Here is a 16,619-nt window from a genome sequence, read left to right as displayed (position 1 = left end):
ATAGGCTTCAAGGCAGAGCATGCAGATTAGAACTTCCGTAACAGTCACTTGGCTGTGGCTAAACTACAGTGTTGGCATCGTAGGGACCTCAAGTCACTGCATGGTTTCCTCTGTCCTTTATCCTAGAGAAGATCTACACGAAGAGGTTGACTTGGCCACCTCTACCCAGAGCCAGGCAGCTCAACAATCAAAGGACATGATATAAAGAAGAGGCATTACCATCTGCTTTGGATATATGTGGTCTTTCTCAATAGAATGTAAGCTCTTTTTCTGTCTTGGGGAGGGGGGAGGGAAGGGAGCAAGGGAGAAAAATTTGGAACTAAAACTCTTATGAAAATAAATGTTGAAAACTATCTTTACATGTAACTACTGGAAAATAAAATACTTTTATGATTTTTAAAAAATGAATGTAAACTGTTTGAGAGTAGGGACTCTCTCCTTTTTCTGCCTGTATCTTCAGTGCTTTTCACATAAGAAGAGCCTAATAAGTGCTTTTTTTTTTTTTAAGCAAGGCAATTGGGGTTAAGTGACTTGCCCAGGGTCACACAGCTAGTAAGTCTTAAGTGTCTGAGGCCGGATTTGAACTCAGGTCCTCCTGAATCCAGGGCCGGTGCTCTATCCACTGCACCACCTAGCTGCCCCCTAATAAGTGCTTTTTTCCATCCATCCATTCATTCATTTATTACAAAGTAATGGTCTGAGAGTGTTGATTTTTTTTTTGTTTTGTTTTTTTTTTTTGTTTTGTTTTTTTGCGGGGCAATGGGGGTTAAGTGACTTGCCCAGGGTCACACAGCTAGTGTCAAGTGTCTGAGGCCGGATTTGAACTCAGGTACTCCTGAATCCAGGGCCGGTGCTTTATCCACTGCGCCACCTAGCCACCCCCGAGAGTGTTGATTTTTCTATTACTATACTTTGAAATGGGAAAGGTATTTTTTTCTTTTTATTTCTTTTTGCAGGGCAGTGAGGATTAAGTGACTTGCCCAGGGTCACACAGCTAGTAAGTGTCAAGTGTCTGAGGCTGGATTTGAACTCAGGTCCTCCTAAATCCTGGGCCAGTGCTCTATCCATTGCGCCACCTAGCTGCCCCTGGGAAAGGTATTTTTAATAGAGTTTTGGTACAGTAAGATTCTTTTAAACAATATTCACTGTTTGTATATTTATACATTTACATTATATATTAAAATTATGATGTATGTATAATTTGTTAACTGCCTTTTAAATGCATCTTCTTTTATTTTCAGAGGAAGGAGACTGTAGGTATGAAATTTTGAATGACTGTTAGGCTCAACTTATGTGTTGTCCGGTTATACTGAACTTTTCCTCCACTTTTAAATAAAAATTATTTGAAAAAAATGGCTCTTTTGGGAGACAGGAAGAGAAGGATACATTCGGATATGAAGGTGATAGAAAATAGTAGTGTCCAATTCAAATAGAATTGGATCCCTACCAGCGCTATATTGACTTAGAAAACCACAAATGCACATTATCTATATTGTAATTATTTATTTTGTTAAATATTTCCCAATCTTATTTTCATCTGATTTGGAGGGAGTTTGACACCTCTGGTATAAAATGAAAAGCTAATAATCAATTATTTTTAAAACAGTGACATGGAAACGAATTAATAAATAAACACATAAACAAAAATAAATAATGCTCCCTTATAATTGGCAGAATTCTCCTCAGTCCAGTGCTCACAGAGTACTATGAATGGAATCAACAAAGTTTTCTTTTAAATAAGAAACTAAAATCACCGGATTATAGATACAGAGCTGGAAGGGACCTTAGAGCCATCTAATCCAACCCCTTCATTTTAGAGACGAGGGATCAGAGACTAGATGGGTTAAGTGACGTGCACAGAGGGGATAAATAGCAGATATTGGATTTTAACCAAGGTCCTCTAGTATTAAAAGTGCATTATGGGGGCAGCTAGGTGGCACAGTGGATAAAGCACCGGCCCTGGAGTCAGGAGGACCTGAGTTCAAATCCAACCTCAGACACTTGACACTTACTAGCTGTGTGACCCTGGGCAAGTCACTTAACCCCCATTGCCCTGCAAAAAACAGATGGGGCCATCTCCAGTCATCCTGACGTATATCTGGCCACTTGATCCAGATGGCTCTGGAGGAGAAAGTGAGGCTGGTGACTTTGCACAGCCCCCCCTCACTTAAATCCAGTTCACTGAGTCATGACATCACCTCCCAATGTCATGGTCCTCCTTGAGAATGAAGGGCAAACAACAGCAACAAGCTTTGAGCTTAGTGATCAACACAAAGATTCCACCTAGAGAGGCTCCAAATGTGGCAGATCATAGAGGCAAATGGGGTTTCAGTCAATGGAGTGCTGCATTCAGTGCCAGAAAGACATGGGTTGGAATCCTTCCTTAGACCCATGATAGCTGTGTGACCCTGGGAAAGTCACTTAACTCTGTTTGCCTCATTTTCCTCATCTGTAAAATGAGCTGGAGAAGGAAATGGCAAACCCCTCCAGTATCTTTGCCAAGAAAACCCCAAATGGGGTGATGAAGAATCAGACAGGACTGGAACAACTGAACAGTAACAGCAACAACAAACACCACCACCAACACCACAACCACCAACAATAAAAGTGCTGGTCCTATCAATAGAAAAGTAAGGCAGGCCTTGCTCACAAGAAGCTCACATTCTAACCTATGATCCTATTGATGGGATCTTGTGTTCATCTCAGTTTATTAATAAAAATGGAGGAAACCCACAGAAAAGTGACTTGCCTAAGGTCACACCAACAGTGGCAGAAGCAGTATTTACACTTGGGTCCTTTGACCCTAAATCCAGTACTCTTTCACTACATCATGCTGTTTTTGTCTTATCTCAGTGTCAGCAAACGGTGGATGAGCTGGATTTCTCTCTCCAGTGAGTCTTAAGTGCAGCCCAGTGCATTTTTCCTTGACCATGACCAGGTTATTCTACTCCACCCGGGTCCCATCACATCTTAAATTTGACCTTTTTTGTTCTTTGAGGACATTTACCTCTCTGCCAGCAGCAACATTTTCTCCTCAGTCATATACTTCTGACTTTCCCATTAATTACTCTCCTTCCAATTACCCTCCTTCCATTTGCATTAATCTTTTTTTTTCTGTCCTTTTCATTCTCTTTCCCTAAATCAGCCTGGAGATTTCACTTCTCAATGTGGGGAGGTAGAGGCAGCACCCTAGAAACAGCCCAGGAAGGGAGGTGGACAAATGGCTCTACCACTTAACAATCAACAACCAATGAACTAACCAAGAAACATTTATTATGTGCCGACAGTATGCTGAGCCCCATGCTTGGCAAAGACAAAAAACAATCCCTGCCCTCAGGGAACTCATAATCTAATAGGTAGCTCATAATCTAAACGCATAAAGAAATATGTACACACAAGCCATGTACAGGATAAACAGGAAATAATCAGTGGAAGGAAGACCTTAGAATTAAGAGAGATTGAGAAAGGCTTCCTGTAGAAGGTGGGGTTTTAGTTGGGCTTGAAGTAAGCTGGGGAAGCCAGGAAGCAGAGATGAGGAGGGAGGGTATTCCTTGGTTGTTGGGGTTTTTTTTTTTGTTTTGTTTTTGTTTTTGTTTTTGTTTTTGTTTTTGTTTTTGTTTTTGTTTTTTTCCTTTCAGGGCAATGAGGGTTAAGTGACTTGCCCAGGGTCACACAGCTAGTAAGTGTCAAGTGTCTGAGGCTGGATTTGAACTCAGGTCCTCCTGAATCCAGGGCTAGTGCTTTATCCACTATAGCGCCACCTAGCTTCCCCCTAAGGAAAGCATTCCTAGCAGGGAGATAGCCAGAGAAAATATTTGGAGAAGAGAGATGAAGTATCTTGTTTGTAGAACAGCTGGGAGGCCAGGATCACTGGATTAATGAGTACATGGTGGGGAGAAAAGTGTCAAAGACTGGAAAGGTAGGGGGAGGGACCTAAGTTAAAAAAGGCTTTACCTACTACCTGTGTGAACCTGGGTGAGGCCCTTAATTTCCCTGGACCTCAGTTTCTCCATCTGTAAAATAGTGTCTTGGGCTTTTTGTCCTTTAAATTTAAGATTCTATGAATATGTCATATATTCCCCCTTTTCTCTCAATTCCTTTGTGGCAATTACTTTAGCATCCTGAAAACAACCAACACCAATTCCACTATTCTGATTATTATGCCTTTTATTGATTGATTTAATATAGAACTAATAAGTGTCTCCTCTGTATAAGGAAGGCATTGGAAAGCCATGGGGAAAGGAAAAAAGAGGAATAAGATATAATCCTTACATTCTGGGAGCAGAAAAACTTCTTCCCTTGATTACAGATTGAACACATCTGTCAATTGTTAATAAAGATAATTGTTAGGGGGCAGCTAGGTGGTGCAGTGGATAAAGCACCGGCCCTGGATTCAGGAGTTCCTGAGTTCAAATCCGGCCTCAGACACTTGACACTTACTGGCTGTGTGACCCTGGGCAAGTCACTTAACCCCCATTGCCCCACAAAAAAACAAACAACAAAACAACAACAACAACAAAAGATAGTTGTTTATATCTGTATACAAACTTACAACTAATAAGTGTAAGAATAATTCATTTGATGTGTGATAGGGGAAAGGTTCCCCTGTTTTCCCACAAGAGGAATTAGTTTTCCCTAAAAGGTAAAAAAGCTGTGTCCAGAATCTGACTGACCCATGCTTCCCTCCCTTAATAGAGGTTCTTCTTGCACTGAAGGCAATAACTAGCCCCACCCACATGGAATCTGGGCTGCTTGGACTTGGAGGACATCTGAAGATCATTTGAGTCACAATATTATGATAAAAGATGGTAGCTTCTAAAGACGCCCAGTGCCACTGTATCCTTGTTTCATATCTTTGCTGTGCTAGGGCAAAGTTAAACTCATTTTGTTAATGGCTCAGTGACTTATAAATGTTTCATTTTGTCTCAAAATCAAATCTGAATTAACCAGGGGCTGGTTTTAGGTCTGTCTCTCACATGGGGTGTGGATATCAAAAGCCCTCCTCTTCCTTATTTCTTTTTTTCCTTCCTTCCTTCCTTCCTTCCTTCCTTCCTTCCTTCCTTCCTTCCTTCCTTCCTTCCTTCCTTCCTTCCTTCCTTCCTTCCTTCCTTCCTTTCTTTCATGGGGCAATACGGGTTAAATGACTTGCCCAGGGTTACACAGCTAGTAAGCATCAAATGTCTGAGACCGGATTTGAACTCAGGTCCTCCTCAATCCAGGGTCCGTACTTTATCCACTGTACCACCTAGCTGCCCCTTCTTCCCTATTTCTATTTGCTGCTTAACAATTTATAGGTCAGTTGTAATAGCTTTCAGTCCCTTCCTTACATTTGGCTAGATGGATTTATGTTGCATTTAGAGAAGTCTCTATGGGCAAATTCTGCATTATAGAAAATGGTGAATGTCTAGTACATCTACTCCATATAATTTACCAGCATCATGGATACAGATAAGATGCAATTTGAAGACTTCTTATTGTTTGTTCCTTTGTTCTTGAAAAATACCATGATATTGGGGTGATGTTATGACTTGTACTGAATTGGATTTTTTTTTTTTGCAGGGCAATGGGGGTTAAGTGACTTGCCCAGGGTCACACAGCTAGTAAGTGTCAAGTGTCTGAGGCCAGATTTGAACTCAGGTACTCCTGAATCCAGGGCTGGTGCTTTATCCACTGTGCCACCTAGCTGCCCCTGAATTGGATTTTAAGTGAGTCACCAACCTCATTTTCTCCTCCGGAGCCATCTAGGTCCAGTGACAAAATATACATCAGGATGACTGGAGATGGCCCCAGATGTTTAAGACAATTGGGGTTGTGACTTGCCCAGTATTACAAAGCTAGTGTCTGAGGTGAGATTTGAACTCAGATCCTCCTGATTTCAATTCAGTGCCAGGGTTATATGCCACCTAGCTGCCCAATTTGAAAACTTATGTAGCGCCTAAACTACTCTTATCACTTGATGATGCTCAAAAAATCATCTTCAAAATTCTGGTGAGGCCGACCTGCAGGAATAGTTTTATTATTCTCACCTGCAAAAATCAGAGGCAAAGACGTAAAGGATTTCCTCTTTGGATATTAATGGATGAAAGGAATTCCCATCAGTTCCATTAATCATGTTGCATTTCTCTGATGTCCACCAGTTAAGTGACCTGTAATTAAAATAAGAACAGGAAAAGATGGGGAAATATCAAAGGATGATCAATTAAATTAAAAACCTTTTGGGTCCATTCAGTTTGTAAGGATTTCCCACAATTTATATCTAAGTCACAAATTATATCTAAGTCACAAAAATGGCCTTTTGACCAGGAAATAAGAGTAGGGATAATTCTGAATCTCTGATGTTAAAATCCTATGGGAAGAGTCATGGGTCCCCCCAAACAAACTGGGTAATGGCAAAAGTCTTCTTTGCTTTCCTTCATAAAGATTAGACCTACGAGGTAGAAACAGAGCTCTCTTTAAGATAAAAATAAATTTAAGATCATATTCCACTATGATATGTTCATGACAAATATTAAAACATAACTCATTTAGAAAAATTATTACAAGAGCCTGTTCACACTTCTGACTACATTCATCATCATCAGTGCATTTCTTTAGCACTTTTATGTTAGCAAAGTGCTTTACAAATATTATATCATTTGATCCTCACAACAGTCCTGAGAGGTTCATGTTATTATTATCATTCCCATTTTACAGATAAAGAAACTGAGGCAAACAGAGGTTAAGTGACTTGCCCAAGGTCAGACAGCTAGTAGGTGTGTGAAGCCAGTTTTGAACACATGAAATCTTCCTGAATCCAGGTCCAGTGCTCTATGTACTGTACTGCCTTGCCCCAAACATGTTTCATTTCAAAGTAATGTAGCATTGAAAAAAATATCAAGTATGAAAGCAATACAATACAATTGAAAGTCATCCATAAACAGTAGTAGTTAGGGTGCAATGATTGACTACTAAGTAGTGGGGACCAGACTCTTAAAGGCTTCTTTACTCATGTCTGGTCACATACATCTAAAAAGCTTTTTTAAAATGCCATGTCATGGGGCAGCTAGGTGGCACAGTGGATAGAGCACCGGCCCTGGATTCAGGAGGACCTGAGTTCAAATGTGGCCTCGGACACTTAACACTTACTAGCTGTGTGACCCTAGGCAAGTAACTTAACCCCAATCGCCTCACCCCCCCAAAAAAATGCCATGTTATTTGTATATATGCAAAACACCTAGCTTCAGGAACCATACATTTTTCAGCTGCTTTTAATAAAAAAAATGTACAATGCTTAACAAATCTAGTTTATATTTAAATTAATGAAAATTGTGGGTAATACACCAAAGAGGCCACTGACTGGATAGGTAGGTCAGCCAATTTACCTTCTCCCATTCCACTCCACAATCTTTGTGAAATTAAGATAATTGTCTTCTCCAGTTAGAAAAAGGTAGTCACCATCATTAGTTCCATTTTTCTAGAAATAAAAAATATAAAAATGTAAGGTCATTCAAAAGTTAAGTGCTTATTATGAAAGTCTTTGATTTTCAGGACCTAATTTTGATGTCACTGTGGGAAAGAATAAAAGGGAATTTTGAACATTAAGTTGAAAAAAGAAAGAAAAAAATAAACATTTATTAAGCATTTACTATGTGTTGGGCATTGTGCTAAGTGCTTTACAAAATTACTTCATTTCATCCTCACAACAACCCTAGGAGGTGCTGTTATTATCTTTACTTTAGAGTTGAGGGAAGTGAGCAAACATTTTTAAGTGACTTGCCTAGGGTCACATAGCTAGTAAGTATCTGATACCAGATTTCAGGTCTTCCTGACTCCAGACCCAGTATACTATCCATTGTGCCCCTTAGCTGCTTCTAGGAAAAGAATCAATGTTGTCTCTCCCCACCAAACAGTTATATATGAACAATAATGGACCTACTAGTTATTGATTGTCACCAATGAATCATCAACTAATATTTGTTTGGCTTGATTCTTCTCAGGTGGTGAGACAGTATAGCTTGAAGTCAGAAACATCTGGGTTCAATTCTTCCTTCTGACACACATCCTGGCCAGATCACTGAACTCTAGGAAACTAGCAAAGACTACAGATTCAGAGAAGATACTGACCTAAATTGGCAGAGGTAGTTCACTGAATGAAGAGTTCTCTGCTAAAGAAACCACATGTCTGGTCCCAATCCTTCTCTCCCCAAGTTTGCAGCAAATAAAGCTCTGTGTGTGTGTGTGTGTCTATGTGTTTGGGTGAGGCAATTGGGGTTAAGTGACTTGCCCAGGGTCACACAGCTAGTAAACGTCAAGTGTCTGAGGTTGGATTTGAACTCAGGTCCTCCTGAATCCAGGGCCAGTGCTCTATCCACTGTGCCACCTAGCTGCCCCTTAAAGGTGTTTTTTGTTTTTGTTTTTTAAAGATGCCATTAGTTTATCCATTTTGGTGTGAAAAAATTGCACAGACCCATGTGGCCCTCTGTATTGGATTCCACCAAGTCCCATAGGGCAACATGGCTGAGGGTTTGTTAGATTTATGTTATCAGAAGCACAGGTGTAGAGACTTTCTTGCTCCACTATAGACCACCTAGGCCAAAATTCCTTCCCCTGGGCACCATTAATGGGGTCACTTCTTTGTCTTCATCCACACCAGCCTCATCCCTCCTGTGTCCTCAGTTCCCCTCTGCCCTGCCCTTACGTTGTAACAAACTGCCCATCATATTGGACTTGTGCCCTGACCCTCCTCTGAAATTAGTTTACACATATTTCCTATTTCTTTTTATATGTATGTGTTATTGCTCCCAATAGAACATAAGTTCCTTGTGAAACAGTCCAACTATTCTGGAAGCAATTATTTTATGTTAAGAAATTACTAAAATATCCATACCCTTTGACCCAAAGATCTTGCTGCTAGGAATATACCCCAAGGTCAATGATAAAAAAAGAAAAATCTCATATATTGCAAAATATTTATAGCAATACTTTTATATAGGAACAATGAAATGGAAGCAAAGAAATGCCTATTGATTGGTGAATAACTAAATGAGCCAAGATGCCTGAAGGTAATAGAACATTAGTGAGCTGTGAGAAATGATGAAAAATGGGAAGACTTGTATGAACTGATGTTTAGTGAAGTTAGCAGAACCAGGAGAATCATAAATACAAGGAAAGAAATACAATAAATACAAGGAAAGAAAAACAGCAACAAAAAAATGATCAAGACCAAATGCGGCTCTGAAAAAAAAAAAGAGAGAGACATGAGAAGGTACCTCTCTGCATTCTTTGCAAGGGGTGGGACTACAGGTGTGGAATATTGCATACACTGTCAGAATTTTTGAATGTGTTTCTTAATTTTGCTGATTTTTTTCTCCTCTTTTTTTAATTAAGGGAAGGCTCCCTGGGAGGAAGAGAGAGGAAGGATTTGTGGGGAGATGTAGATGATGTAAAAACAGGAGATTTCTATGAAACAATATTTTTAAACAAAAAAGGACAAAATCACAATGTAAATTCCTTGAGAGTAGGAACTTTCTTTTAGTTGCTGTTGCTGTTTGTTTTTGTATCCACAGTATCTGCTTGGTACATAGTAAGCATCTAATAAATGTTTATTGAAGAAAAAGTGCTATCCTGGATTATTTTATCCAAGATTTTATTTTCTGCATTGCATTGTTTAAAATACAGTTTTGCTGGTAGCACAATAAAATTCCCACCTGATCTCACTGAGATAGATTATCCCCATGCCCTTTTAGGGCACTAAAAGGGCAAATGATGGGTTCAGTATTAGATAAAAGTGGATGCAGAAAAATAACTTAACTTTAGGCTCCTTTCCACTCTTCCACTGTCCCTTGAGTCCTACATCTAAGTTAAATGTATTTGGAACAACTTCCTCAAAAGTAAATGTGGTATTCTCTATTGTCCTTCCACTTTCATTATTTGTCAGGTGTGCGCTGGAGCTAGCTCGAATGGGCGCTGTTCAATTTTCAGTTCAGCATTTACACTTTAGAAATGAGCATTCTACAAATCCAGGCTTGAATTATGGTTTTGTTGCTGCCTACGCTTAACAGAGTGATGAAGACAATATTAATATTTTAGATTAAACTTAAAAGTGTCTAGTGCCTACACCCTTACAAGGTCATCTGCTACTCAGAGACTTATGGTATTTTTAACTTACTATTTGAAACATTTAGCGACCCAGGTGGCCATCCTTAAGAAGTGACAACAGCTCGAGAAGAAAGAAGCCTTTTATTGACACTAGGTTTTTCTAGAACAATAAAGCCTCAGTCTGGCCTGCAGAAGGGGATGAGCCATTTGTCACTATAACAAATAGTCTCTTAAAAGAAAAGTCCACTTACCCCATAGAACAAGCCAAAGTATGGTGGGATGTCCGGTTTGAAAATACTAATGAGCGAGAAGAGCTGATCTTTGTACCCCCACAGCAGTTCGTGAACAGTGTGGATCACAAACAGTTTTTGCTGATATGTCTTTAGTAGTCCTTCCAGGATCTCTTTCAGAATATTGATCTTCGTCCATTCCATGGCAGTCTGACAGGCAAAAACAAATTCAGATGGTAAAAACCAGCCAAAGTGCCAATCGCATCAATGCTGCCATTATCTCTGGCAGCTTCCATTGAACTTTCACCACTTAGGGTGTGAAGGGGCCTGGATATCTTTCTTAAAGCTGAGATTTTATAGGTTGTCTTTTTCCTTTATTGTTATTTTGACCTGACTTGTTCTGGTCTGTTATGGATGTTGATCACTATGGGTAAGAGAACCTAACATAAGTTATCCATTAACTGGGATCTGACTCCCTTTTAGAGCTAATATCTGTACTAGAGCTTGGGTCTTATATTTTTCTATTAACCCTTTTTTGCCTCCTACATCAATGGTATCTGAATACAAATTGAAGCATATTTTTTTTTTAGTTCCTTTATCTGAAGTTTTGTTTTTGTCTGTTTTCTTTCACAACCTGGCTAACATGGAAATATTTTGCATGACTGCTCATGGTATGGCTTATATTGAATTGATCGAGTTCTTGGAGGGGGGGAAGGAGGGAGGGAGAAAGAGAATTTGGAACACAAAGTTTTAAAAAATGATGTCAAAATTTGTATTTTATATGTAATTTGGGAAAATAAAATTCTAAATATAAAAAAAAAAGGCAAAGAAGGAACCTTCAATAAGTTCTCACCGATGAATGATCACGTGGGGGAAGCACAGCAGAAAGACTCAGTCCTATCCATGCAGTCCCTATTGACTTTCAACTTGTAGCTTCATTAGAACTCTCAGTGGCTAGTAGCAAATAGGACAATCAAGTAATGGGGAAAAGGTTCTTTCAGACACACTAAGGTCTCTATTTGGAAAGCGGGACATTTGGTAATGCCTTAGCAGCCTTCAATTCCAAAGGAAAAATTTTAAGCAAATTGTGAATTCTACAACTAGAGTTGCTGATTACCCTCTCAGAAACTTTACATAGCTTAAAACTCCTCCAAGACTTCTGGACCATCAGGTTACAGGATGATTGCTTAGCACATGACCCCTATCATCAGGGAAGGCAGAGCCCAGATCTCCAACTAGTATTTTAACAGACTTTCAAAACCAAAGAACTTTAGAAAGAAAAGTAGTTTCATATAGAATTCTCTTTTTCTGTTCTCCTATGTAAACACAAATATCCTTTCTATTTGGTATTAACATTTTCTAAAGGAAGGAAAACAAGTGAGAACCAATATTTCTAGGAAAATATTAATAGCACTAAGAATGTTTTTAAGTCCAAAATGACCTTTCTCCTAATGTAAAAATTGTAATAATTAATAACAATATAAGATTATCATAATGGTTATTAGAATTGATATAGTATACATGGTTATTACTTATAATAATTTAATTATTGTATAACATTTAATGGCACAGTTTAATGAATGTGCATGTATGTGTATATACACAGATAATTAATACACTTGTATAATATAATTACTATAATATACAATAATATCAATAATATACTATAATACAATGTTATAACAAACATATTGTTATATATTATGTTGTTATGATATATGTTATATACAACATATTATATACCACATATTATATGTTGTAAGCAATACACAGAGTGTAACAATATATTAAATATTATACAATACAAGGTATTTTCTATATTATATAATATACAATGTATTGCTATATAATATAAGATGTATTATTTACAATATAACATAACAATGTAATGCAACGTAACATTATATTATATTACATTATAATATAACAATATATAGCCCTTTAAGGTTTACAATGGGTTATACATCTATTATTTCATTTGATTCTCACAGCAACCCTGGAAAGAATTTGCCACTATTTCCTTTTTACAGATGAAGAAATTGAGTTTGAGAAAGGTGGAGTGTTTTGCCTAGGTTCACACAGCTAGTAATTATGTGAGGTGGGCTTTGAACTCAGGTATTCCTGACTCTCCATCTATAACACTTACCCACCATACCATTTAACTGCCTCAGTAACAGTATTAAATCTACTTCCGGGGCAGCTGGGTGGCGCAGTAGATAGAGCACCGGTCCTGGATTCAGGAGAACCTGAGTTCAAATCTGGCCTCAAACACTTAACATTTATTAGCTGTGTGACCCTGGGCAAGTCACTTAACCCTAATTGCCCCGCAAAAAAAAATCTACTTACTATGGCAGGAATATTTAAAGTCCTGATCAAGTCAACTTCAGGGTCTCCAATAGATAGGTTCCGTTGAAAGATATAGCTCTTGGGGTTAGTTGCAGATATTTTTGTCCCATTATCCCAAAAGTGAATATTCTCTCTAGGTCGGTACTCCCTAGAATATAGAAAAAAAATTTCTTTTAAGCTTTGTCTAATAAGAAATGACGCTTTTACAAACAAACGTTTTCCTTTCATTGATATAAAAGCTGGTTTTCTTGACTTAATAGAAAATGTCATGAGTTGGGTGTTATATGAGAGATGAAAAACTCCAAATAAAAGCTAGAATGACAAAAGAAAATAAAATGGCAGTCAGATCATCTTCAAAGGGCTACAATTTTTATTACTTCTTTCTTCCCCCCTCCCACTCCCATGATACTCACTGCATTATAGAAAGGGGAAAGCACCAGATTGGAAGGGACCTTGCAGGCCACCTAGTCCAACATCTTCATTTTATACCTATGTAAACTGAGGTTTAGAAGGTTTAAATCACCTGCCCATGGTCTTATAGGCAATAATCATTGAAAGTAATATTCTAAGTCACTGGTCTCCTGGTGATTTAAGAGAATTTCACTTATCACCTCTGGAAAATCTCTATGCAATCTTTGTGGTTAGATGTATTTTTTTTTTACTTTTTACTCAACTTTTTTTTCTTTTATTTCTTATTTAACTCATTTATACATATTTCTGGGTTGACTTTTAAAATTCATCTTTTCATTCTTATACTTCAAAAATTTGAGTTAAAAACTATAGGGCAGCTAGTTGGTGCAGTGGATACAGCACTGGCCCTGGATTCGGGAGGACCTGAGTTCAAATCTGGCCTCAGACACTTGATGCTTACTAGCTGTGTGACCCTAGGCAAGTCACTACAAAAACAACAACAACAACAACAACAAAAATCAATGTGAGTTAAAAACTATAAATGTAATCATATAGGCTTCTAATCACTGCCAGTTTTCCAGATCTTCCAACAAATGGTTGAGAAATCAATCTGCTCCAAAATGGCAATGTCAAGGTTTCACAATCAACCATCTACTTAAACCCTTGTGGCAGACAGGGTGTGACACTGGCTTTGTCATGATCAAATGACTCTCAAGAGGAACAAGGAATGTAGCTTATTCTTTTAGCTAAACCAAACTGAAGACCTTTGGTCTATATATAAATGTCATATAGTCATAAGGTCAGCTGGGATCCTATGATCTAGTCAACTTATTTTACAGATTAGAAAACTGAGACGCAGAAAAGAAAAGTGACTTTGGACCACAGGATGACAGGTTGAAAGATGGAAGGGACCTTGGAGATAATTTTTCCCAACCTTTTCATTTTACAGATAAGAAAACTGAGGCCCAGAGAGGTGAATTGACTTGCCCATGGTCACACAGGTAGCAAGCGGCAGTGCTGGGATTTAAATATCCATGTCCTGTGGTCCTGAGCTCTTCCAAGTCTCATAATTACCTGCCCCATGACTTGGTATGAACTTGTACAAAATGGCGACTGTTTATTTCCTCATCCATAGAATAAGGGAGTTAGATTGAATGATTCCTAAGGTTCTTTTTGGCTCTAAAATTCAATGATTCCCTTTTCTTCTTTTGTCCTAATCTCACATTACCCAGATGTTTCCTCCTTCACCTCTGTCTCACAGAGGGTGGTCCTTCTCCTTTGTCAAGTTAAGGGTGTTACAAATTATCTATAAAACTCATTTAAATGAAAATGAAGCATTGCTGTACATTTATGTGAAATGTGGGCCATGACTATGATCATAGGGCTATAAAACTGTGCATACCCTTTGACCCAGTAATACCACTACTAGGTCTGTACCCCAAAGATATCTTCAGAAATGGAAAAGGACCCACATGTACAAAAATATTTATAGCAGCTCTCTTTGTGGTGGCAAAGCATTAGAAATTGAGGGAATGCCCATCAATTGGGGAATGGCTGAACAAGTTGTGGTATATGATTGTGATGGAATACTATTGTACTGTAAGAAATGATGAGCAGGCAGATTTCAGAAAAACCTGGAAAGACTTAAGTGGACTGATGCTGAGTGAAGTGAGCAGAACCAGGAGAACATTGTACACAGTAACAGCAACATTATGCAATATTGCTCTTCTCAGTAGTGCAATGATCCAAGACAATTCCAAAGAACTCATGATGGAAGATGTTCTCCATATCCAGAGAAAGAACCATAGAGTCTGAATGCAGACCAAAGTATGCTATTCCCACTTTATTTGTTGTTGTTATTTTTTCTTTTTTGTGGTTTTTCCCTTTTGTTCAGATTCTTCTTTTATAACATGACTAATGTAGAAATATGTATAACATGATTGTATATGTGTGTGTAACCTACATCTGACCGCTTGCTGTCTTGGGAAGGAAGGGAGATAGGGAGAAAAATTTGGAACTCAAAATCTTACAAAAATGAACTTTGAAAACAATCTTTACATGTAATTTGAAAAGAAAAGAAAATACTACCCAAAAAAAAGAAAAAATGTGGTCAATATCTTTTAGGCAATCAGTCAATAAACATTTCTAAGAGCCTACTATATGCTAGGAACAGTACTAAGCACTGGTAAAAGGAACAAATTCACTTCTCAAGGTCAAGGTGATTTAACTTAAAAGCACATAAAGCCAGGAGATCCAGTCTCAGAATTTTTTTTCTGTTTTTCCAACTGAGATGGAGACAGCTACATTTTAATATTTATTTATCCATCCATCCATCCATCTATCTATCTATCTATCTATCTATCTATCTATCTATCTATCTATCTATCTATCTATCTATCCATCCATCCAACCATTCATTCATTCATTCATTTATTTTAGGTGAGGCAATTGGGGTTAAGTGACTTGCCCAGGGTCACACAGCTAGTATGTGTCAAGTGTCTGAGGCCGGATTTGAACTCAGGTCTTCCTGAATCCAGGGCTGGTACTCTATCCATTGTGTCACCTTGCTGCACCAACAGCTACATTTTTAAACACTGAGCCTATGGCTCAATTCACTAAGCAAATCCTGTATATTAATTCACTCATCTTGTCCAAAATGGAATCAAATTTCCCCCAAATCTACCAGTCCCTCTAACTTTCTTAGTGTTCTCAAGGATCCTCCTGTCCTTTCAGTCACCCACTGGTGTGACCTCAGTCATGCTCAGCTCTTCCCTGGTCCTCATCTACCACATCTAACCAGTTTTCTGTCTTATCTATCCCAGGTTCAAAGTATCTCTTTCCTCCCTTCCATTCATCCTCTTCTTTCCATTCATAGGGTCCTAGTTCAGGACCACATCACTCTCTCCTAATCTCCTAATTGATCTCCCAGCCTCAAGTGTTTCCTTCCTCCAGATCAACCTCTTCACAGCTGCCAAGATGAAGAGTCCTTGGGCCAGGGTCTAAAAACATCACCGGGGGGCAGCTAGGTGGCATAGTGGATAAAGCACTGGCCCTGGATTTAGGAAGACCTGAGTTCAAATGTGGCCTCAGACACTTGACACTTAACTAGCTGTGTGACCCTGGACAAGTCACTTAACCCCAATTGCCTCACCAAAAACAAAACAAAACAATACAAAACAAAACATCACCGGTTTCTCAAAAAGCTCCAGTAGTTTCCTATTGTCTTTAGGATAAAATACAAACACCTCCATTTGAGAAAGAGCCTTTACCACCAGGCTCTAGCCTTCTTCTCCTTATGACATTTTATCCTTCCCTCTCACACACTTGGTGTTGCTGGCAAATCGGCCTATGTACAATTCTCCACTCTTGCCACTGCACATTCCCATCTCTAAATGGGAATCCCATCCCTCTAAATGACTCTAGAGGAGATAGTGAGGCTGGTGACTCGACACAGCACTGCTTTACTTCAATGCCACTCACCTGCAAGTGAAGACATCCCCCTCCTGATGTCATTTGTCCTCTTCCAGAATGGAGGATGAACAACAACAATGCTTC

At 38.7% G+C, this 16,619-nt stretch overlaps 1 protein-coding gene across 1 annotated transcript in view; it reads right to left on the bottom strand.

Moving 5' to 3' along the window:
• SCARB2 (scavenger receptor class B member 2) overlaps nt 1-16,619 on the bottom strand; it is a 75,523-nt gene that overhangs the window by 15,969 nt on the left and 42,935 nt on the right. Inside the window, exons 3-6 of the mRNA XM_043970028.1 lie at nt 12,654-12,801; nt 10,329-10,517; nt 7,362-7,453; nt 6,027-6,146 (exon numbers count right to left, since the gene is read on the bottom strand). Coding sequence (XP_043825963.1) covers nt 6,027-6,146; nt 7,362-7,453; nt 10,329-10,517; nt 12,654-12,801 — 549 coding nt within the window. The remainder of the gene's footprint in view (nt 1-6,026; nt 6,147-7,361; nt 7,454-10,328; nt 10,518-12,653; nt 12,802-16,619) is intronic.

The sequence above is a fragment of the Dromiciops gliroides genome, chromosome 6 (assembly GCF_019393635.1).
Source record: "Dromiciops gliroides isolate mDroGli1 chromosome 6, mDroGli1.pri, whole genome shotgun sequence".
Classification (NCBI taxonomy): domain Eukaryota; kingdom Metazoa; phylum Chordata; class Mammalia; order Microbiotheria; family Microbiotheriidae; genus Dromiciops; species Dromiciops gliroides.
Note: the sequence above shows the minus strand (reverse complement) of the source record. Positions and strands in the feature narration are given on the sequence as shown.